At 46.8% G+C, this 22,835-nt stretch overlaps 1 protein-coding gene across 1 annotated transcript in view; it reads left to right on the forward strand.

Annotated features, from left to right (window-relative positions):
• LOC127931941 (B-cell receptor CD22-like) overlaps nt 1-22,835 on the forward strand; it is an 84,160-nt gene that overhangs the window by 23,450 nt on the left and 37,875 nt on the right. The window contains exon 8 of the mRNA XM_052526094.1: nt 13,505-13,595. Within this exon, the coding sequence (XP_052382054.1) occupies nt 13,505-13,595 (91 nt within the window). The remainder of the gene's footprint in view (nt 1-13,504; nt 13,596-22,835) is intronic.

Consider the following 22,835-nt stretch of genomic DNA (forward strand, 5'->3'; position numbering starts at 1 on the left):
AAACAGAGAATACATCCCCCCTACCTTGTAGTCTTACCCAGTATTGAAGGCTGGACAAACAGAGAACACATCCCTCCCTACCTTGTAGTCTTACCCAGTATTGAAGGCTGGACAAACAGAGAACACATCCCTCCCTACCTTGTAGTCTTACCCAGTATTGAAGGCTGGACAAACAGAGAATACATCCTCCCTACCTTGTAGTCTTACCCAGTATTGAAGGCTGGACAAACAGAGAATACATCCTCCCTACCTTGTAGTCTTACCCAGTATTGAAGGCTGGACAAACAGAGAACACATCCCTCCCTACCTTGTAGTCTTACCCAGTATTGAAGGCCTGACAAACAGAGAATACATCCCTCCCTACCTTGTAGTCTTACCCAGTATTGAAGGCTGGACAAACAGAGAACACATCCCTCCCTACCTTGTAGTCTTACCCAGTATTGAAGGCTTGACAAACAGAGAATACATCCTCCCTACCTTGTAGTCTTACCCAGTATTGAAGGCTTGACAAACAGAGAATACATCCTCCCTACCTTGTAGTCTTACCCAGTATTAAAGGCTTGACTAACAGAGAACACATCCTCCCTACCTTGTAGTCTTACCCAGTATTGAAGGCTGGACAAACAGAGAATACATCCCTCCCTACCTTGTAGTCTTACCCAGTATTGAAGGCTTGACAAACAGAGAATACATCCCTCCCTACCTTGTAGTCTTACCCAGTATTGAAGGCTGGACAAACAGAGAACACATCCCTCCCTACCTTGTAGTCTTACCCAGTATTGAAGGCTGGACAAACAGAGAATACATCCCTCCCTACCTTGTAGTCTTACCCAGTATTGAAGGCTGGACAAACAGAGAATACATCCTCCCTACCTTGTAGTCTTACCCAGTATTGAAGGCTTGACAAACAGAGAATACATCCCTCCCTACCTTGTAGTCTTACCCAGTATTGAAGGCCTGACAAACAGAGAATACATCCCTCCCTACCTTGTAGTCTTACCCAGTATTGAAGGCTGGACAAACAGAGAATACATCCTCCCTACCTTGTAGTCTTACCCAGTATTGAAGGCCTGACAAACAGAGAATACATCCCTCCCTACCTTGTAGTCTTACCCAGTATTGAAGGCTGGACAAACAGAGAATACATCCCTCCCTACCTTGTAGTCTTACCCAGTATTGAAGGCTTGACAAACAGAGAATACATCCTCCCTACCTTGTAGTCTTACCCAGTATTGAAGGCTGGACAAACAGAGAATACATCCCTCCCTACCTTGTAGTCTTACCCAGTATTGAAGGCTTGACAAACAGAGAATACATCCCTCCCTACCTTGTAGTCTTACCCAGTATTGAAGGCTGGACAAACAGAGAATGCATCCCTCCCTACCTTGTAGTCTTACCCAGTATTGAAGGCTTGACAAACAGAGAATACATCCCTCCCTACCTTGTAGTCTTACCCAGTATTGAAGGCTGGACAAACAGAGAACACATCCCTCCCTACCTTGTAGTCTTACCCAGTATTGAAGGCTGGACAAACAGAGAATACATCCCTCCCTACCTTGTAGTCTTACCCAGTATTGAAGGCCTGACAAACAGAGAATACATCCCTCCCTACCTTGTAGTCTTACCCAGTATTGAAGGCTGGACAAACAGAGAATACATCCCTCCCTACCTTGTAGTCTTACCCAGTATTGAAGGCTTGACAAACAGAGAATACATCCCTCCCTACCTTGTAGTCTTACCCAGTATTGAAGGCTGGACAAACAGAGAATACATCCCTCCCTACCTTGTAGTCTTACCCAGTATTGAAGGCCTGACAAACAGAGAATACATCCCTCCCTACCTTGTAGTCTTACCCAGTATTGAAGGCTTGACAAACAGAGAATACATCCCTCCCTACCTTGTAGTCTTACCCAGTATTGAAGGCTGGACAAACAGAGAATACATCCTCCCTACCTTGTAGTCTTACCCAGTATTGAAGGCTTGACAAACAGAGAATACATCCCTCCCTACCTTGTAGTCTTACCCAGTATTGAAGGCTGGACAAACAGAGAACACATCCCTCCCTACCTTGTAGTCTTACCCAGTATTGAAGGCTGGACAAACAGAGAATACATCCCTCCCTACCTTGTAGTCTTACCCAGTATTGAAGGCTGGACAAACAGAGAATACATCCCTCCCTACCTTGTAGTCTTACCCAGTATTGAAGGCTTGACAAACAGAGAATACATCCCTCCCTACCTTGTAGTCTTACCCAGTATTGAAGGCTGGACAAACAGAGAATACATCCCTCCCTACCTTGTAGTCTTACCCAGTATTGAAGGCTTGACAAACAGAGAATACATCCCTCCCTACCTTGTAGTCTTACCCAGTATTGAAGGCTGGACAAACAGAGAATACATCCCTCCCTACCTTGTAGTCTTACCCAGTATTGAAGGCCTGACAAACAGAGAATACATCCCTCCCTACCTTGTAGTCTTACCCAGTGTTGAAGGCTGGACAAACAGAGAATACATCCCTCCCTACCTTGTAGTCTTACCCAGTATTGAAGGCTTGACAAACAGAGAATACATCCCTCCCTACCTTGTAGTCTTACCCAGTATTGAAGGCTGGACAAACAGAGAATACATCCCTCCCTACCTTGTAGTCTTACCCAGTATTGAAGGCTTGACAAACAGAGAATACATCCCTCCCTACCTTGTAGTCTTACCCAGTATTGAAGGCTGGACAAACAGAGAACACATCCCTCCCTACCTTGTAGTCTTACCCAGTATTGAAGGCTGGACAAACAGAGAATACATCCCTCCCTACCTTGTAGTCTTACCCAGTATTGAAGGCTTGACAAACAGAGAATACATCCCTCCCTACCTTGTAGTCTTACCCAGTATTGAAGGCTGGACAAACAGAGAATACATCCCTCCCTACCTTGTAGTCTTACCCAGTATTGAAGGCCTGACAAACAGAGAATACATCCCTCCCTACCTTGTAGTCTTACCCAGTATTGAAGGCTGGACAAACAGAGAATACATCCCTCCCTACCTTGTAGTCTTACCCAGTATTGAAGGCTTGACAAACAGAGAATACATCCCTCCCTACCTTGTAGTCTTACCCAGTATTGAAGGCTGGACAAACAGAGAATACATCCCTCCCTACCTTGTAGTCTTACCCAGTATTGAAGGCTTGACAAACAGAGAATACATCCCTCCCTACCTTGTAGTCTTACCCAGTATTGAAGGCTGGACAAACAGAGAACACATCCTCCCTACCTTGTAGTCTTACCCAGTATTGAAGGCTGGACAAACAGAGAATACATCCCTCCCTACCTTGTAGTCTTACCCAGTATTGAAGGCCTGACAAACAGAGAATACATCCCTCCCTACCTTGTAGTCTTACCCAGTATTGAAGGCTGCACAAACAGAGAATACATCCCTCCCTACCTTGTAGTCTTACCCAGTATTGAAGGCTTGACAAACAGAGAATACATCCCTCCCTACCTTGTAGTCTTACCCAGTATTGAAGGCTTGACAAACAGAGAATACATCCCTCCCTACCTTGTAGTCTTACCCAGTATTGAAGGCTGGACAAACAGAGAATACATCCCTCCCTACCTTGTAGTCTTACCCAGTATTGAAGGCTGGACAAACAGAGAATACATCCCTCCCTACCTTGTAGTCTTACCCAGTATTGAAGGCTGGACAAACAGAGAATACATCCCTCCCTACCTTGTAGTCTTACCCAGTATTGAAGGCTGGACAAACAGAGAATACATCCCTCCCTACCTTGTAGTCTTACCCAGTATTGAAGGCTGGACAAACAGAGAATACATCCCTCCCTACCTTGTAGTCTTACCCAGTATTGAAGGCCTGACAAACAGAGAATACATCCCTCCCTACCTTGTAGTCTTACCCAGTATTGAAGGCTGGACAAACAGAGAATACATCCCTCCCTACCTTGTAGTCTTACCCAGTATTGAAGGCTTGACAAACAGAGAATACATCCCTCCCTACCTTGTAGTCTTACCCAGTATTGAAGGCTTGACAAACAGAGAATACATCCCTCCCTACCTTGTAGTCTTACCCAGTATTGAAGGCTGGACAAACAGAGAATACATCCCTCCCTACCTTGTAGTCTTACCCAGTATTGAAGGCTGGACAAACAGAGAATACATCCCTCCCTACCTTGTAGTCTTACCCAGTATTGAAGGCTGGACAAACAGAGAATACATCCCTCCCTACCTTGTAGTCTTACCCAGTATTGAAGGCTGGACAAACAGAGAATACATCCCTCCCTACCTTGTAGTCTTACCCAGTATTGAAGGCTGGACAAACAGAGAATACATCCCTCCCTACCTTGTAGTCTTACCCAGTATTGAAGGCTTGACAAACAGAGAATACATCCTCCCCTACCTTGTAGTCTTACCCAGTATTGAAGGCCTGACAAACAGAGAATACATCCCTCCCTACCTTGTAGTCTTACCCAGTATTGAAGGCTGGACAAACAGAGAATACATCCCTCCCTACCTTGTAGTCTTACCCAGTATTGAAGGCTGGACAAACAGAGAATACATCCCTCCCTACCTTGTAGTCTTACCCAGTATTGAAGGCTGGACAAACAGAGAATACATCCTCCCTACCTTGTAGTCTTACCCAGTATTGAAGGCTTGACAAACAGAGAATACATCCCTCCCTACCTTGTAGTCTTACCCAGTATTGAAGGCTGGACAAACAGAGAATACATACCTCCCTACCTTGTAGTCTTACCCAGTATTGAAGGCTGGACAAACAGAGAATACATCCCTCCCTACCTTGTAGTCTTACCCAGTATTGAAGGCCTGACAAACAGAGAATACATCCCTCCCTACCTTGTAGTCTTACCCAGTATTGAAGGCTGGACAAACAGAGAATACATCCCTCCCTACCTTGTAGTCTTACCCAGTATTGAAGGCTGGACAAACAGAGAATACATCCCTCCCTACCTTGTAGTCTTACCCAGTATTGAAGGCTGGGCAAACAGAGAATACATCCCTCCCTACCTTGTAGTCTTACCCAGTATTGAAGGCTTGACAAACAGAGAATACATCCCTCCCTACCTTGTAGTCTTACCCAGTATTGAAGGCTGGACAGAGAATACATCCCTCCCTACCTTGTAGTCTTACCCAGTATTGAAGGCTTGACAAACAGAGAATACATCCCTCCCTACCTTGTAGTCTTACCCAGTATTGAAGGCTGAACAAACAGAGAATACATCCCTCCCTACCTTGTAGTCTTACCCAGTATTGAAGGCTGGACAAACAGAGAATACATCGCTCCCTACCTTGTAGTCTTACCCAGTATTGAAGGCTTGACAAACAGAGAATACATCCCTCCCTACCTTGTAGTCTTACCCAGTATTGAAGGCTGGACAAACAGAGAATACATCCTCCCTACCTTGTAGTCTTACCCAGTATTGAAGGCCTGACAAACAGAGAATACATCCCTCCCTACCTTGTAGTCTTACCCAGTATTGAAGGCTGACAGAGAATACATCCCTCCCTACCTTGTAGTCTTACCCAGTATTGAAGGCCTGACAAACAGAGAACACATCCCTCCCTACCTTGTAGTCTTACCCAGTATTGAAGGCTGGACAGATAATACATCCCTCCCTACCTTGTAGTCTTACCCAGTATTGAAGGCCTGACAAACAGAGAATACATCCCTCCCTACCTTGTAGTCTTACCCAGTATTGAAGGCCTGACAAACAGAGAATACATCCCTCCCTACCTTGTAGTCTTACCCAGTATTGAAGGCTGGACAGAGAATACATCCCTCCCTACCTTGTAGTCTTACCCAGTATTGAAGGCCTGACAAACAGAGAACACATCCCTCCCTACCTTGTAGTCTTACCCAGTATTGAAGGCTGGACAAACAGAGAATACATCCTCCCTACCTTGTAGTCTTACCCAGTATTGAAGGCTGGACAAACAGAGAATACATCCCTCCCTACCTTGTAGTCTTACCCAGTATTGAAGGCCTGACAAACAGAGAATACATCCCTCCCTACCTTGTAGTCTTACCCAGTATTGAAGGCTGGACAAACAGAGAATACATCCCTCCCTACCTTGTAGTCTTACCCAGTATTGAAGGCTGGACAAACAGAGAATACATCCCTCCCTACCTTGTAGTCTTACCCAGTATTGAAGGCTGGACAAACAGAGAATACATCCCTCCCTACCTTGTAGTCTTACCCAGTATTGAAGGCCTGACAAACAGAGAATACATCCCTCCCTACCTTGTAGTCTTACCCAGTATTGAAGGCTGGACAAACAGAGAATACATCCCTCCCTACCTTGTAGTCTTACCCAGTATTGAAGGCCTGACAAACAGAGAATACATCCCTCCCTACCTTGTAGTCTTACCCAGTATTGAAGGCTGGACAAACAGAGAATACATCCCTCCCTACCTTGTAGTCTTACCCAGTATTGAAGGCTGGACAAACAGAGAATACATCCCTCCCTACCTTGTAGTCTTACCCAGTATTGAAGGCTGGACAAACAGAGAACACATCCCTCCCTACCTTGTAGTCTTACCCAGTATTGAAGGCCTGACAAACAGAGAATACATCCCTCCCTACCTTGTAGTCTTACCCAGTATTGAAGGCTGGACAAACAGAGAATACATCCCTCCCTACCTTGTAGTCTTACCCAGTATTGAAGGCTGGACAAACAGAGAATACATCCCTCCCTACCTTGTAGTCTTACCCAGTATTGAAGGCCTGACAAACAGAGAATACATCCCTCCCTACCTTGTAGTCTTACCCAGTATTGAAGGCTGGACAAACAGAGAATACATCCCTCCCTACCTTGTAGTCTTACCCAGTATTGAAGGCTGGACAAACAGAGAATACATCCCTCCCTACCTTGTAGTCTTACCCAGTATTGAAGGCTGGACAAACAGAGAATACATCCCTCCCTACCTTGTAGTCTTACCCAGTATTGAAGGCTGGACAAACAGAGAATACATCCCTCCCTACCTTGTAGTCTTACCCAGTATTGAAGGCTGGACAAACAGAGAATACATCCCTCCCTACCTTGTAGTCTTACCCAGTATTGAAGGCCTGACAGTCTCTGAATGTCATTCAACTTGTTGGTGTTTTGTAACTAATGTCTCTCTCCGTTCATCAAATGGTTTGGATTGATTGACTGATTGATTTTATTTGTCCGTTAAAATAAATACATATATAAACAATATTATTTTAAGTGAACAGGATTGTTGTTTTAAAGGATTGCACAATAAAGTTGGTGACTTATATCCATTGTGGTCCCTATGTTTTACATAAATACATATAAAATTATGCTGAACAAAAATATAAACGCAACGTGCAACAATTTCAACCATATTACTGAGTTACAGTTCATATAAGGTAATCAGTCAGTTGAAGTACTGTATATTCATTATGTCCTAATCTATGGATTTCACATGACTGGGCAGGGTCACAACCATGGGTGGGCTTGGGAGGGCATAGGCCCACCCACTGGGGAGCCAGGCCCAGCCAATCAGACTGAGGTTTTCCCAACAAAAAGGCTTTATCACAGACAGAATTACTCCTGTTTCATCAGCTGTCTGGGTGGCTGTTCTCAGATGATCCCACAGGTGAAGAAGCCGGTGTCACGTTCTGACCATCGTTCGTCTGTGTTTTCCTTGTTTTCGTGTTGGTCAGGACGTGAGCTGGGTGGGCATTCTATATTGTGTGTCTATTTCTATGTTTGGCCTGATATGGTTCTCAATCAGAGGCAGGTGTTAGTCATTGTCTCTGATTGGGAACCATATTTAGGTAGCCTGTTTTGTGTTGGGTTTTGTGGGTGATTGTTCCTGTCTCTGTTTGCAACAGATAGGACTGTTTAGGTTTTCACTTTTCTTGTTTTGTATAGTCTGTTCATGTATAGTCTTTATTAAAAACATGAATAACCACCACGCTGCATTTTGGTCCGCCTCTCTTTCACCAGAAGAAAACCCATACAGAATCACCCACCAACCAAGGACCAAGCGGCGTGGTAAACAGAGGCAGCATCAGCAGCAGGAGAAGCGACAGGTGCAGCAGGAGCAACAGCAGCAGCAGCAAAGGTAGCAGCAGGAGAAGCAACAGAGGCAGCAGCAGCAGTGGGAGAGGCTGCACTATTTGGATAAATGGACTTGGGAGGAGATCCTTGACGGAAAAGGACCATGGGCAGAGCCAGGGGAATATTGCCGCCCCAAAGCCGAGCTGGAGGCAGCGAAAGCAGAGAGGCGGCATTATGAGGACCTTGCACGGCAGAGCGGCTGGAAGCCCGAGAGGCACCCCCAAAAATGTCTTGGGGGGGGGGGCACAGGGAGAGTGTGGCGGAGTCAGACCTGAGCCAACTACCCCTGTTTACCGTAAGGAGCCATGGATGGAATTGGAGCTGTCGGTGAAGCAGAGTGCTGAGTCTGAGAGTGTGGAGGATGTATTGGACAGAGTAGAAAGAAAGCTGTTGGTTTGGCATAGTATGCACGGCATACCAGTGCCAGCACCACGCATCAGGCCTACAGTGCGTCCCGCCTGTCCAGCGCTGCCGGAGCCTTCCTCCTCTCCAGCGCAGCCAGAGTCTCCCACCTGTCCGGCGCTGTCAGAGCTACCGCCCCTCATTCCAGAGGCACCAGAGCCCCTCATTCCAGAGGCACCAGTGCTCCTCAGTCCAGCGCTGCCAGAGCCTTTTTCTCCAGTCTGTCCAGCGCCGTCTGAGCTACCCATCCGACCAACGCCGTCTGAGCTACCAGTCTGCCCAGCGCCGCCAGTGCCGCCAGTCTGCCCAGCGCCGCCAGTGCCGCCAGTCTGCTCAGTGCCGCCGGGGCCGCCAGTCTGCCCAGCGCCGCCAGTGCCGCCAGTCTGCCCAGAGCCGCCAGTGCCGTCAGTCTGCCAGGATCCGCCAGTCTGCCAGGATCCGCCAGTCTGCCAGGATCCGCCAGTCTGCCAGGATCCGCCAGTCTGCCAGGATCCGCCAGTCGGCCAGGATCCGCCAGTCGGCCAGGATCCGCCAGTCGGCCAGGATCCGCCAGTCGGCCAGGATCCGCCAGTCGGCCAGGATCCGCCAGGATCTGCCAGTCGGCCAGGATCTGCCAGTCGGCCAGGATCTGCCAGTCGGCCAGGATCTGCCAGTCGGCCAGGATCTGCCAGTCGGCCAGGATCCGCCAGTCGGCCAGGATCCGCCAGTCGGCCAGGATCCGCCAGTCGGCCAGTATCCGCCAGTCGGCCAGTATCCGCCAGTCGGCCAGTATCCGCCAGTCGGCCAGTATCCGCCAGTCGGCCAGTATCCGCCAGTCGGCCAGTATCCGCCAGTCAGCCAGGATCCACCAGAAGTGCTAGTCAGCCAGGATCTGCCAGTCAACCAGGATCTGCAAGTCTGCCAGGATCAGTTAGATCCGCCAGTCAGCCAGGATCCGCCAGTCTGCCAGGATCCGCCAGTCAGCCAGGATCTGCCAGAACTACCAGTCAGCCAGGATCTGATAGAACTGCCAGGATCCGCCAGTCAGCCAGGATCCGCCAGATCCACCAGATCTGCCAGGATCCCCCAGTCGGCCAGGATCCGCCAGTCGGCCAGGATCCGCCAGTCGGCCAGGATCCGCCAGTCGGCCAGGGTCGGCCAGGATCCGCCAGTCGGCCAGGATCCGCCAGTCGGCCAGGATCCACCAGTCGGCCAGGGTCGGCCAGGATCTGCCAGTTGGCCAGGATCTGCCAGGATCTGCCAGTTGGCCAGGATCTGCCAGTCGGCCAGGATCCGCCAGTCTGCCAGGATCAGTTAGATCCGCCAGTCTGCCAGGATCCGCCAGTCGGCCAGGATCCGCCAGTCGGCCAGGATCCGCCAGTCGGCCAGGATCCGCCAGTCGGCCAGGATCTGCCAGTTGGCCAGGATCTGCCAGGATCTGCCAGTTGGCCAGGATCTGCAAGTCTGCCAGGATCAGTTAGATCCGCCAGTCTGCCAGGATCCGCCAGTCTGCCAGGATCCGCCAGTCTGCCAGGATCCGCCAGTCTGCCAGGATCCGCCAGTCTGCCAGGATCCGCCAGTCAGCCAGGATCTGCCAGAACTACCAGTCAGCCAGGATCTGATAGAACTGCCAGGATCCGCCAGTCAGCCAGGATCCGCCAGATCCACCAGATCTGCCAGGATCCCCCAGTCGGCCAGGATCCGCCAGTCGGCCAGGATCCGCCAGTCAGCCAGGATCCGCCAGATCCACCAGATCTGCCAGGATCCCCCAGTCGGCCAGGATCCGCCAGTCGGCCAGGATCCGCCAGTCGGCCAGGATCCGCCAGTCGGCCAGGGTCGGCCAGGATCTGCCAGTTGGCCAGGATCTGCCAGGATCTGCCAGTTGGCCAGGATCTGCCAGTCAGCCAGGATCTGCCAGTCAGCCAGGATCCGCCAGTCTGCCAGGATCCGCCAGTCGGCCTGGATCCGCCAGTCTGCCAGGATCAGTTAGATCCGCCAGTCAGCCAGGATCCGCCAGTCTGCCAGGATCCGCCAGTCTGCCAGGATCCGCCAGTCTGCCAGGATCCGCCAGTCTGCCAGGATCCGCCAGTCTGCCAGGATCCGCCAGTCAGCCAGGATCTGCCAGAACTACCAGTCAGCCAGGATCCGCTAGAACTGCCAGGATCCGCCAGTCAGCCAGGATCCGCCAGATCTGCCAGTCGGCCAGGATCTGCCAGTCGGCCAGGATCTGCCAGTCGGCCAGGATCTGCCAGTCAGCCAGGATCAGTTAGATCCGCCACCCAGCCAGGATCCGCCAGTCTGCCAGGATCCACCAGTCAGCCAGGATCCGCCAGAAGTGCCAGTCAGCCAGGATCTGCCAGTTCCACTAGTCAGCCAGGATCCGCCAGTCAGCCAGGATCTGCCAGTCAGCCAGGATCTGGTAGATCCATCAACCTGCCTGAGCTTCCTCTCACTCCTGAGCTTCCTCTCACTTCTCACTCCTGAGCTTCCTCTCACTTCTCACTCCCGAGCTTCCTCTCACTTCTCACTCCCGAGCTTCCTCTCACTTCTCACTCCCGAGCTTCCTCTCACTTCTCACTCCCGAGCTTCCCCTCGGTCCCAAGCTTCCCCTCGGTCCCGAGCTTCCCCTCAGTCCTGAGCTACCTCAGTCCAGTGGGGCCCGTTGTTAGGTTTCCTAGGCCAAGGTCAGCGGCGAGGGTCGCCACTCAAGGGACACTAAGGAGGTGGACTAAGACAATTATGGAGTGGGGTCCAGATGCCCACCCAGACCCTCCCCTATAGGTTTAGGTTGTGCGTTCGGAGTCCACACCTTGGGGGGGGGGGTTCTGTCCATCGTTCGTCTGTGTTTTCCTTGTTTTAGTGTTGGTCAGGACGTGAGCTGGGTGGGCATTCTATGTTGTGTGTCTGGTTTGTCTATTTCTATGTTTGGCCTGATATGGTTCTCAATCAGAGGCAGGTGTTAGTCATTGTCTCTGATTGGGAACCATATTTAGGTAGCCTGTTTTGTGTTGGGTTTTTGGGTTTTGTGGGTGATTGTTCCTGTCTCTGTGTTTGCACCAGATAGGACTGTTTAGGTTTTCACTTTTCTTGTTTTGTATAGTTTGTTCATGTATAGTCTTTATTAAAAACATGAATAACCACCACGCTGCATTTTGGTCCGCCTCTCTTTCACCAGAAGAAAACCCTTACAGCCGAATGTGGAAATCCTGGGCTGAATGTAAAAAAACACCCAATCCTCCCCAAAACAAAAACTAAATAGATCCCTAATACATCACTGTAAAACTGTATACAATGTATATCTGTGTTGGTTTCATTTTATAATATGAGAACTGTTAACATTTCTAGATAGAACTGAGAATACAATCTAGTTGACCTCTTGTTATGTCACTGTGTTTCAGGTGTTCAGGGTCAGAGATGCTACAGAGTGACTTACACCAAGAGGAGAATCTGTGTCTTGAAGGGGTCAACAGTGGACATATCCTGTACTGTTGGTTATTATTCCATCACATCATCATTCTGGTTTAGAAGTGATAAGTCGACCCCTGAAGACCTAACCACTGACCCAGGGTATGCAGGTCGTGTGGAATACACTGGAACATACAGAGGTCCCTTCACCCTGAGAATCACAGATCTGAGAGAGGAGGACTCAGCTGAGTATCGCTTCACTTTTAAAACAAATAACATTGAATGGGGTCATAGTTTCCCAGGAACAACTCTGTCTGTCACAGGTAATACTGCACTGTATGATACAACTGTAAATCATAATGAATTACAGGATAAATATATGAACCATCCTGTTAACACAGAGGTGTATGTGGTTTTATACATATTGTTTCAGGTCTGCAGCTGAACGTGACTCCTGCTGCAGAGGGACAGAAGACACTGACCTGTATCACCACCTGTACTCTGACTGACAACCCCACCTACATCTGGTACAAGAACGGACAACGTCTAGATGAGCCCACTTCCCAACAATACTCTAGTAATACCCTAGTAGTGTTGGGTCATTCTGCAGACAGTTACTCCTGTACTGTAGAACACCATGAGGACCTCCACTCTCCTGCAGTGTGTAAGTATGAATTAAACTACTATTCTACTTAGAAAGCATCAAAAACGTTATATCAATGAGAATATAATTACTGTTTTATCTATCAATATTCATCATTACATAGAAATTACAGACAATGTCATAGATGTTTGCATGTCTATAGTTAGAATGTTCAGTACCTCAGACACTTGAAGAATAGTTTAGTAGAGACTCAAGTCCTAAAGTGTATTATTATTGTTCATGTTTTGTGTAAGTGATAGTCTTAGATAAGTGAGTGATAGTTTTAGTAAGTGATAGTCTTAGATAAGTGAGTGAGAGTTTTAGATAAGTGAGTGATAGTTTTAGTAAGTGAGAGTTTTAGATAAGTGAGTGATAGTTTTAGATAAGTGAGTGATAGTTTTAGTAAGTGATAGTTTTAGATAGTTCTCTGACTTTAGATATGATTTATTTTTGACATGACGTCATTTGAGGTAGTTTACTACAATCCTGACCCTCTGACATATTCTCCTTTACTAGATGCTCCAAGGAACACCTCAGTGTCAGTCAGTCCCTCTGGTGAAATAGTGGAGGGCAGTTCAGTGACTCTGACCTGCAGCAGTGATGCCAACCCACCTGTGGACAAATACACCTGGTACAAGAAGAACGTAGCCTCAGCAAAAGCATCAGGACAGAGTTACAACATCACTAACATCATCTCTGAGGACAGAGGAGAATATTACTGTGAGGCCCAGAATGGAAGAGGATCTATGAACTCTACAGCTCTGATGATCATTGTAGCAGGTAAAATACATGTCAATACAAACCTACATGTTTCAATCTAATCTTAATCATTATGTTTTGGCTTATTACACCTTAGGGTATAACTAACTATACATTGGGTTATAAGATCCCTTAACAAGTATTGCATTAATGTCCTGTATTATAGTTTATTTTTAGTTAATTATATAATAACATGTGCTCATATCATCCATTTGATCTTTTAGGGAAACAAACCCCAGTTCTGACTGCAGCTGTAGGAATCATAGTGGTTGTTCTGGTTCTCATCCTCTGTCTCTCTGGACTCATGTGGTTCAGGTGAGTGAAAATGCATATTATCATGTTGTTCATTATTTAAATGTAGCCCTCTGATTTGTTGTTAACTTCATTTATGAAGTAATGTATTTATTAATTAATGTGCAAAACAGGAAGAAGGCCTCCAAACCCAACAACACAAGAGACACAGCAGACGTTGGACAGGTGAGTCTGTTGTAATCAGAAGGAGACTGTGATGACTATTCTTTGTGGAACATTTCCACTCCTCATGTTGTCTGTCCTCTCTCTCATCAGGGAGACTCTAGTCCAGTGTATGACAACATCTCAAACATGGCCATGACCTCTACAGCAGCACAGACAGAGTCCACATACGACCAGGATGATGTTCACTACGCCAGTGTCCACTTCTCTCGTCCCAAAACCAGGAAGTGCCTCTGTACTCCACCGTCCAAGTGCCTCAGCCCCAGAAAGAGGATGAGGATGTCCAGTACGCTGCTGTGAAATTCTATCTCCCCAGTGCTGCCACCCGGTGAGCATATTCTGCATTAAGGTCATTCATATGCTGCAGTTTATTGTAGGAGATGTCATCAATAAGCAAAACAGTTGACCCTAAGTGAACACTATGAAGCCAAACTATGAACCCAACAATGGACATCTCAGGACAATTACTATGACATGTCTATAATGAGGGAGTGATGTGATGATGGTTTTGAGGAACTGTTCTTCTGTTCCAAATGGCACCCTATTCCCTATTTAGTGCACTACTTTAGACAGAGCCCTATAGGGTGCCACCATTTGGGACGCTGTCTTTGTTTAATTTTTGTTTCTCTCTTCAGACCCGCAGCAGCTCAAGCAGCTGAGGAGGACTCCTGTGTTCTCTACAGTACAGTCAATAAACCCTGAACCAAGAAGACCTGAACATTACAAACCCAGAACCAAGAAGAACTGAACACAACAAATCCAGAACCAAGAAGACCTGAACACAACAAATCCAGAACCAAGAAGACCTGAACACAATAAACCCAGAACCAAGAAGACCTGAACACAACAAATCCAGAACCAAGAAGACCTGAACAGAAGAAGTTTGACAATAACCTTGTGTATCTGGACCTGTATATCTAAACTAAGTGATATAATGGCTGTGGAGGTGTGGAATATTGACCATTATAAACTGGGTGGTTTGAGCTGTGAATGCTGATTAGCTGACAGGCGTGGTATACCAGACCGTATACCATGGGTATTAAAATGTGTATTTAGTGGTCTAAGTACATTGGTAACCAGTAAAAGGCACCTCAGGGTTTGTGGTGCATCCAAGCACTCTGAGTTACATTGTACATAAGAACAGCCCTTAGCGGTAGTATATTGGCCATATACCACACCTCCTCGAGCCTTATTGCTTAAGTTTATAATGACAACAAGGCACTTCAGGGGTTTGTGGTATATGACCAACATACTGTTCCACGGCTTATTTTAAACTGGTTAACAACATAAATAGAACAGTCAACAAGTATTTTTTACGTCATACCCGTGGTATATTGTCTGATATACAGTTTGGACTTCTGAAATGCTGTTTCAGCCAATCAGCATCCAGGACCAAAACTACCCAGTTTATAATAGTATGTAATAATATATGCCATCTAGTAGACACTTTTATCCAAATTCACACAGTCATTACAGTCATGTTTGAATACACTTTTCGTATGGGAAGTCCCAGCAGGAATGGAACCCATGCTCCATGCTGTACCAACTGAGCCACAGGACGACTCTATTCACACGTAGAGTAGGAGTTCTGATCTAGGGTCAGTTATGACTTTGAAACAGTTATGAATTAGAAAGGGACCTTAACATTTTTAATATCTTTTTTACGTTGAAAAATGTTGTATTTCTGATGTAGGAAACCTTGAGTTCCAGTTATATTTTACAGTGCATTCAGAAAGTATTCAGACCCTTTGACTTTTTCCACATGTTGTGATGTTTCAAACTTATTCTCAAATTGATGAAATAGTTCTCTCCTCATCAATCAACACACTAAATCCCATAATGATAAAGCAAAAAGGTTTTTGACAATTTTGCAAATGTATAAATACAAAACAACTACAATATCACATTTACATAAGTATTCAGACCCTTTAATCAGTCGAAGCACCTTTGGCAGCGATTACAGCCGAGTCTTCTTCGATATGACGCTACAAGCTAAATAAGATATTTCTGTTTTTTAGTTTTAATACATTTGCAAAACTTTCTAAAAACCTGTTTTTGTTTTGTCATTATGGGAAGTGTGGTACATTTTAATTTCATCTATTTTAGAATAAGGCTGTAATGTAACAAGGAGGTCTGAATACCTTCCCAATGCATTGTAGATAAATATATATTTATTTATGTTATGTTTCTGAAACAATCATCGAACTTGTGGGACTTTTGCCTTTTGCCATAGTCTAATGTAGCCTGTTGTCCATATATAGTCTAATGTAGCCTGTTGTCCATATATAGTATAATGTAGCCTGTTATCCATATATAGTCTAGTGTAGCCTGTTGTCCATATATAGTCTAATGTAGCCTGTTGTCCATATATAGTATAATGTAGCCTGTTATCCATATATAGTATAATGTAGCCTGTTATCCATATATAGTCTAATGTAGCCTGTTATCCATATATAGTCTAATGTAGCCTGTTGTCCATATATAGTATAATGTAGCCTGTTGTCCATATATAGTCTAATGTAGCCTGTTATCCATATATAGTCTAATGTAGCCTGTTATCCATATATAGTCTAGTGTAGCCTGTTATCCATATATAGTATAATGTAGCCTGTTATCCATATAGTCTAATGTAGCCTGTTATCCATATAGTCTAATGTAGCCTGTTATCCATACATAGTCTAATGTAGCCTGTTATCCATATATAGTATAATGTAGCCTGTTATCCATATATAGTCTAGTGTAGCCTGTTATCCATACATAGTGCCTTAGACCACTGCACCACTCAGGAGGCCTGGACTAAGTTTCTCCTGATGTGTTTGACGATGATTTACTTTGTATTGCTGTCACACATTATTACTTATTATATATTTTATATTTTATAATATTATTTTTTTGTTTAAAAACATGTAATCAGCACATTACATACATTTAAACATTTGCAGTTTTTTACATTTTATATTAATTATAATTTTGTATTACGTGATAATATATTGTTCAGTGTCATGGGTAGCCTAGTGGTTAGAGCATTGGACTAGTAACCGGAAAGGTTGCGAGTTCAAACCCCCGAGCTGACAAGGTACAAATCTGTCGTTCTGCCCCTGAACAGGCAGTTAACCCACTGTTCCCAGGCCGTCATTGAAAATAAGAATGTGTTCTTAACTGACTTGCCTGGTTAAATAAAGGTAAAATAAAAAAATAAAAAAATCTCTTGTTTTGTCATCACATTTTTCATTATTACGTATTTTATATACGTTAAATACATGTTTACCTTTGCAGTTTTTACAGTGTGGTTTAGTGTCAATACAGTAGAAGCATCATGCTGTAAATAATATAAACATTTAAGACAATAAATACATAAATTATTTGATCAACTCATAATACATTGATTCGTAACTATTTCCACTCAGCTCTTGTTTCTTGTATTTCTGCCTATTGGACACCTGATGGCGACATTGAATCATTTAACCATGAGTGGCTCGGCCAGCGTCTCCTCAACTCAGTCCTGGGGACCCCAAGGTGTGAACGTTTTGGTTTTTGCCCAAGCACTACACAGCTGATTCAAATAATCTAATGTTACTGTCGAGTTGATTACTCAAACACAGAGGCAGTGTTACTTAGTTGTCTTATTAACCTCAGAAATATTATTTCTAGTCACTGAAATGACCCCAGTTTAACCCTGTGTGTGCTCCTCCAGTGAAGGGTATTCAGCTGTATAAGCACAGCCAGTATTTATTTTCACTAAAACAGCTGTTTTGCAATGAATGTCTATAGTAGCCTCAACATCACTCTGTAGCTTAGCACCATGGTGTAACCGGAGGACAGCTAGTTTTCGTCCTCCTCTGGGTACAATGACTTCAATACAGAACCTAGGAGGCTCATGGTTCTCAACCCCTTCCATAGACTTACAAAGTAATTATGACAACTTCCGGACGATGTCCTCCAACCCATCAGAGCTCATGCAGCATGAACTGACATGTTGTCTGACCAATCAAAGTATTAGATATTTAATCTAGTTCTGAAAGCATAAGATACAGCCAGCTAGCACCATAGTGCATAACATGTGGTGAGTGGTTGACTCAAAGAGAATGTCGATAGTTGAACAGTTTTGAAAAAAAAATGTTTATTTAAAAATGAAGGAGAAGCAATAGTGGGAGAGAGCTAGCAAACTCTACTTTGCTTTTTGCTTTCACTTTCACTTACTTAGCCAGCATCTAATGCAGCTAGCTAGTTTAGTTACTCAAATAACCATCTCAAACAGAGAGGGATGGTATGTTAACTAGCTGGCTATGGCTATCAACCCTGGACCTCTTCCTAGTCAAGGTAAGATTCAGGTTTTATTCATGTATTACCACCTGGGCCCATCGGTGTAACTGCTACACTGCTTGCTGACTGTACACTGTACTGCATGATTGTAGCGTGTTTACTAACGCATTAGTTCTAGTAGCTATGTTGACAATGCGTTAGCTAATATGGTAACAACGATTTAGGCTGTGTGTAGCATTAGCAGTCATGATATGAAGGTTATGCTTGGAAATATTTTTTCTCCTGCTCACAGAGAGCTGATGTGTTGTGCACTGAAGTCCACAAGTGAAGGGAAAAGGTGAGAGGAGTATAGTGCAGAGATGTGAGAAGGAATTCCATAATTGGCAATGTGATCATGCTGTTTGTATGTGTCTGCTTTGAAAGTGAACTGTGTTTGAATGTGATCAGAGGTGTATTCATTCCACCGATTCTGTTGAAAAAAGCAAATGGAACGAAATGGGGGTAAACATACCTGAATTTGTCAAAGAGAAACTCTTGTTTGCAACTGTCGGACGAATGATTACATCCTAGAACAGCTAGATGCAGGCCAGAGTGTGCAAGGCAGTATTGAATGTATCACTGTCTGTCACCTTGAATACTCAAATATTTATCTTGACCTGTGCACCTACGTTGTAACCTTTCATTCATAGGCTAGGTTGTAACAACCTCATGATGGCTATAAGGAACACTAGAGTATCATGACATGGAGTAGCTTAAATATATTGATGTTACATTGAGCTGGGTGAACGGAATATGAATGACAGTCATCCAAAATTATGTGATATAAATAAGGCCATGCTCATAAAAAATGTGCATCCTCCCTCATCTTAAATGTGTCTGTCTGTCTGTCTCTCTATCTCCCCGCCATAGTATTGACAGGCTGCACTACCAGACCCAACCACAGGGGCATAGTATATACAGACTGCACTACCAGACCCCACCACAAGGAGCATAGCCATCATTACAGGAGTTTGATTTCTGATTTAACCAAATCACTCCAACAAAAAATAAATACATGCTGTATATCTAACATTGATTTATTGTGAGGCTTAGCTACAATGTTTCCTGAGGGGAAGACCTCTCCTCCCTTCATGACTCCAGTGGTGGACCTCTCCAGTGGTGGACCTCTCCACCCCTCATGACTCTAGTGGTGGACCTCTCCTCCCTTCATGACTCCAGTGGTGGACCTCTCCTCCCTCATGACTCCAGTGGTGGACCTCTCCTCCCCTCATGACTCCAGTGGTGGACCTCTCCTCCCCTCATGACTCCAGTGGTGGACCTCTCCTCCCCTCATGACTCCAGTGGTGGACCTCTCCTCCCCTCATGACTCCAGTGGTGGACCTCTCCTCTCCTCATGACTCCAGTGGTGGACCTCTCCTCCCCTCAGGACTCCAGTGGTGGACCTCTCCTCTCCTCATGACTCCAGTGGTGGATATATATGCCATTTAGCAGACGCTTTTATCCAAAGCGACTTACAGTCATGTGTGCATACATTCTACGTATGGGTGGTCCCGGGGATCGAACCCACTACCCTGGCGTTACAAGCGCCATGCTCTACCAACTGAGCTACAGGATCTCTCGTCTCCCCATGACTTCAGTGGTGGCCCTCTCCTCTCCTCAGGACTCCAGTGGTGGACCTCTCTCTCCTCAGGACTCCAGTGGTGGACCTCTCCTCTCCTCAGGACTCCATTGGTGGACCTCTCCTCTCCTCAGGACTCCAGTGGTGGACCTCTCCTCCCCTCATGACTCCAGTGGTGGACCTCTCCTCTCCTCATGACTCCAGTGGTGGAACTCTCCTCTCCTCAGGACTCCAGTGGTGGACCTCTCCTCTCCTCAGGACTCCAGTGGTGGACCTCTCCTCTCCTCAGGACTCCAGTGGTGGACCTCTCCTCTCCTCAGGACTCCAGTGGTGGACCTCTCCTCTCCTCAAGACTCCAGTGGTGGACCTCTCCTCCCCTCAAGACTCCAGTGGTGGACCTCTCCTCTCCTCAGGACTCCAGTGGTGGACCTCTCCTCTCCTCATGACTCCAGTGGTGGACCTCTCCTCCCCTCATGACTCCAGTGGTGGACCTCTCCTCTCCCCAGTACTCCAGTGATGCCCCTCTCCTCCCCTCAGGACTCCAGTGGTGGAACTCTCCTCTCCTCAGTACTCCAGTGATGCCCCTCTCCTCCCCTCAGGACTCCAGTGGTGGAACTCTCCTCCCTCATGACTCCAGTGGTGGACCACTCCTCTCCTCAGTACTCCAGTGAATCCCCTCTCCTCCCCTCAGGACTCCAGTGATGGACCTCTCCTCTCCTCAGGACTCCAGTGATGGACTTCTCCTCTCCCCTCATGACTCCAGTGGTGGACCTCTCCTCCCCTCATGACTCCAGTGGTGGACCTCTCCTCCCCTCATGACTCCATTGGTGTACCTCTCCTCTCCTCAGGACTCCAGTAGTGGACCTCTCCTCTCCTCAGGACTCCAGTGGTGGACCTCTCCTCTCCCCAGGACTCCAGTGGTGGACCTCTCCTCTCCTCAGGACTCCATTGGTGGACCTCTCCTCTCCTCATGACTCCAGTGGTGGACTTCTCCTCTCCTCAGGACTCCAGTGGTGGACCTCTCCTCTCCCCAGGACTCCAGTGGTGGACCTCTCTCTCCTCAGGACTCCAGTGGTGGACCTCTCCTCTCCTCAGGACTCTAGTGGTGGACCTCTCCTCCCCTCATGACTCCAGTGGTGGACCTCTCCTCTCCTCAGGACTCCAGTGAATCCCCTCTCCTCCCCTCAGGACTCCAGTGATGGACCTCTCCTCTCCTCAGGACTCCAGTGATGGACTTCTCCTCTCCCTCATGACTCCAGTGGTGGACCTCTCCTCCCCTCATGACTCCAGTGGTGGACCTCTCCTCCCCTCATGACTCCATTGGTGTACCTCTCCTCTCCTCAGGACTCCAGTAGTGGACCTCTCCTCTCCTCAGGACTCCAGTGGTGGACCTCTCCTCTCCCCAGGACTCCAGTGGTGGACCTCTCCTCTCCTCAGGACTCCATTGGTGGACCTCTCCTCTCCTCATGACTCCAGTGGTGGACCTCTCCTCTCCTCATGACTCCAGTGGTGGACCTCTCCTCCCCTCATGACTCCAGTGGTGGACCTCTCCTCTCCCCAGTACTCCAGTGATGCCCCTCTCCTCCCCTCAGGACTCCAGTGGTGGAACTCTCCTCTCCTCAGTACTCCAGTGATGCCCCTCTCCTCCCCTCAGGACTCCAGTGGTGGAACTCTCCTCCCCTCATGACTCCAGTGGTGGACCACTCCTCTCCTCAGTACTCCAGTGAATCCCCTCTCCTCCCCTCAGGACTCCAGTGATGGATCTCTCCTCTCCTCAGGACTCCAGTGATGGACTTCTCCTCTCCCCTCATGACTCCAGTGGTGGACCTCTCCTCCCTCATGACTCCAGTGGTGGACCTCTCCTCCCCTCATGACTCCATTGGTGTACCTCTCCTCTCCTCAGGACTCCAGTAGTGGACCTCTCTTCTCCTCAAGCCTCCAGTGTTGGACCTCTCCTCTCCTCAAGCCTCCAGTGGTGGACCTCTCCTCTCCTCAGGACTCCAGTGGTGGACCTCTCCTCTCCTCAGGACTCCAGTGGTGGACCTCTCCTCTCCTCAGGACTCCAGTGGTGGACCTCTCCTCTCCTCAGGACTCCAGTGGTGGACCTCTCCTCTCCTCAGGACTCCAGTGGTGGACCTCTCCTCTCCTCAGGACTCCAGTGGTGGACCTCTCCTCTCCTCAGGACTCCAGTGGTGGACCTCTCTTCTCCTCAGGACTCCAGTGGTGGACCTCTCCTCAGGACTCCAGTGGTGGACCTCTCCTCTCCTCAGGACTCCATTGGTGGACCTCTCCTCTCCTCATGACTCCAGTGGTGGACCTCTCCTCTCCTCATGACTCCAGTGGTGGACCTTGTCGTAGATAATCGTTACAGAAATATAATACTGTCTATAGAAATATAATACTCTCAGAAGAAACTGTTGAATTCAATGAAGACTTTAATGCAAGTTATTAAAGCCGTGCTGGTCCGCGGGAAAGCCGCCGCTTCTTAGCACTGGCTCTGCTTTTATACATACATAGTATTGGTGTACATCACATATGTACACAAAGTCACTCCCCTTAGTATCTGCTTTTGGTCACAACGATGGCAGAACTCTTTCCATGTTCTAAAAATAATGTATATACTGCATGCCTATGTTTTACATGTTAGCCATCAGTCATCCTGCCTACATCTTTATTCCTGCACCCTGCTGACCACAGCATGTTCAGCTGTCATGAATGCACGTATGGTCTTGGTTAATGTATTCCTACATAAATAGAGTATGGTCTGGGTGTCATATGGCCTGGATATCATCTTCTCTTAATGTCCATGTGCTTGCTACTTCAGCCTCTCAATGGTTCGCTCCAACATAATTCCCCCTCTGAGACTGAACAGTCTCACATAAAAACCCTTTAAAGAACACCAAGAAGGATGAAGGCAAAACTAACATCAACTATATACATACAAATAGAAGATGAAATGAATATGAATATGTCACATCCCAACTGGACCAAACTTCTCCAATCAATAACACAAATAGGAGTAAAAGATACAGTTGGAAACAAAAATAAAACTCTTTCAATAAATGAATATACTGTGAAAAAGCAATGAGCATGTAGTACATAGCCTTGCCTGAGGTTATCTCAGTTATGTAGAATTGAGAGAAAATAATACAATGAATATGGTTCTGTTAAAATAAACTTCATGCAGTTTGTAAAAATAA

Source organism: Oncorhynchus keta, chromosome 10 (assembly GCF_023373465.1).
Source record: "Oncorhynchus keta strain PuntledgeMale-10-30-2019 chromosome 10, Oket_V2, whole genome shotgun sequence".
In the NCBI taxonomy this organism is placed as follows: Eukaryota; Metazoa; Chordata; class Actinopteri; order Salmoniformes; family Salmonidae; genus Oncorhynchus; species Oncorhynchus keta.